Consider the following 1,301-nt stretch of genomic DNA (forward strand, 5'->3'; position numbering starts at 1 on the left):
GAGGCCCGAGCTGCTGCTGCTGCCGCCGCCGCCACCGCCCGCGTCCGAGGGTGCCCCTTGGACGTCCGAGTTCCACCCGCTGCAGCCCCGGGCACTGCACGTCAAGGCCGAAAAGGAGGAACCTGGGCCCGGCTTGGACCCGTCGGTGGGGCCTCGGAGGACAGTTGAGGTGAGCCCTAGAGCCTCCGGGGTGGCCAACGTGGAAGGCCCCAAGCCGGTCTTCGACAGCCTCCGAGGGGACGAGAAGGGCAGGCTGGAAGTGGAGGAAGTCATGAAGGACACCGCGAAAAGCGAGGAAGGCAAAAGTTTGGTGGCCATCCGAGAAGGAATCATCAAAACAGAGGAGCCCGAGAGATTCCACGACCACAGGCTCGGCACGGAGCTCCCGTCCAATGGCCTGGTCCATGGCAGCAAGGAGGTCATCCTGGCGCAGCAGTCCAGCGCCTTTGGGCCACACCAGCAGGACCTCAGGATCCCTTTGACTTTCCACACAGTCCCTCCTGGGGCCCGGATCCAATTTCAGGGACCTCCACCCTCAGAGCTGATACGATTGACTAAGGTTCCTCTGACACCAGTGCCTATTAAAATGCAATCCTTATTGGAGCCTTCTGTAAAAATTGAAACCAAAGATGTCCCACTCACCGTGCTTCCCTCAGATGCAGGTATTAGACGACAGGGGAATCTGTTTTCAAAACTTTGTCTATGTTGCCCCATAGCTGACATGTCAGCAGTTCAGCAGCCTGATCTAGAAAAATAAAATCAAGGAACTGATTCTTTTCAGGGCAAAGTCTGCACAGGTATCATTCTGTACATATCCTAGTAAAATACATTGACATTTCTTCAAGATTCTGAAACATTTAAAAAAATATGTATTTTAAGACCCAGTAAGCAATGAGATTTAGATATGACTATTTTTTATGCACAAAAATAGAGATTTCTTGCTAGACAACACAAAGCTGTCCTTTTGAAGTTTATATGTTACAAATAACCAATATTAAAATTACCATATTGTAGCAGCAAAATACGTATCAAGAAATAGAAGAAACAGCTGACTGGTTAACTCAGTTGGTTAGAGTGTGACTGTCTACTAACACCAAGGTCCAGGGTTCATCTGGCCAGACACCACCCTCTAAAAAATAAAAAATAAATAGAAACAATGGTGTTTAGTGAAAAAAAAAATTATAAACAGGAAAGCTTATATCAATTATAGAACTTATCTTCTTTAAAAATGAGAGTAAACTTTTCTAGGAGAAAACAATGCATGATTAAATGTAACCCTTTGGTATTTATTCTTCTAAAAA

General features: G+C 46.7%; 1 protein-coding gene across 1 annotated transcript in view; it reads left to right on the forward strand.

The window, feature by feature from the left end:
• The window catches only part of SOX30 (SRY (sex determining region Y)-box 30), a 54,297-nt gene that overhangs the window by 558 nt on the left and 52,438 nt on the right, over nt 1-1,301 (forward strand). The window contains exon 2 of the mRNA XM_008591995.1: nt 4-662. Coding sequence (XP_008590217.1) covers nt 4-662 — 659 coding nt within the window. The remainder of the gene's footprint in view (nt 1-3; nt 663-1,301) is intronic.

This window comes from Galeopterus variegatus, unplaced genomic scaffold (genome assembly GCF_000696425.1).
Source record: "Galeopterus variegatus unplaced genomic scaffold, G_variegatus-3.0.2 Scaffold7481, whole genome shotgun sequence".
Taxonomy (NCBI): domain Eukaryota; kingdom Metazoa; phylum Chordata; class Mammalia; order Dermoptera; family Cynocephalidae; genus Galeopterus; species Galeopterus variegatus.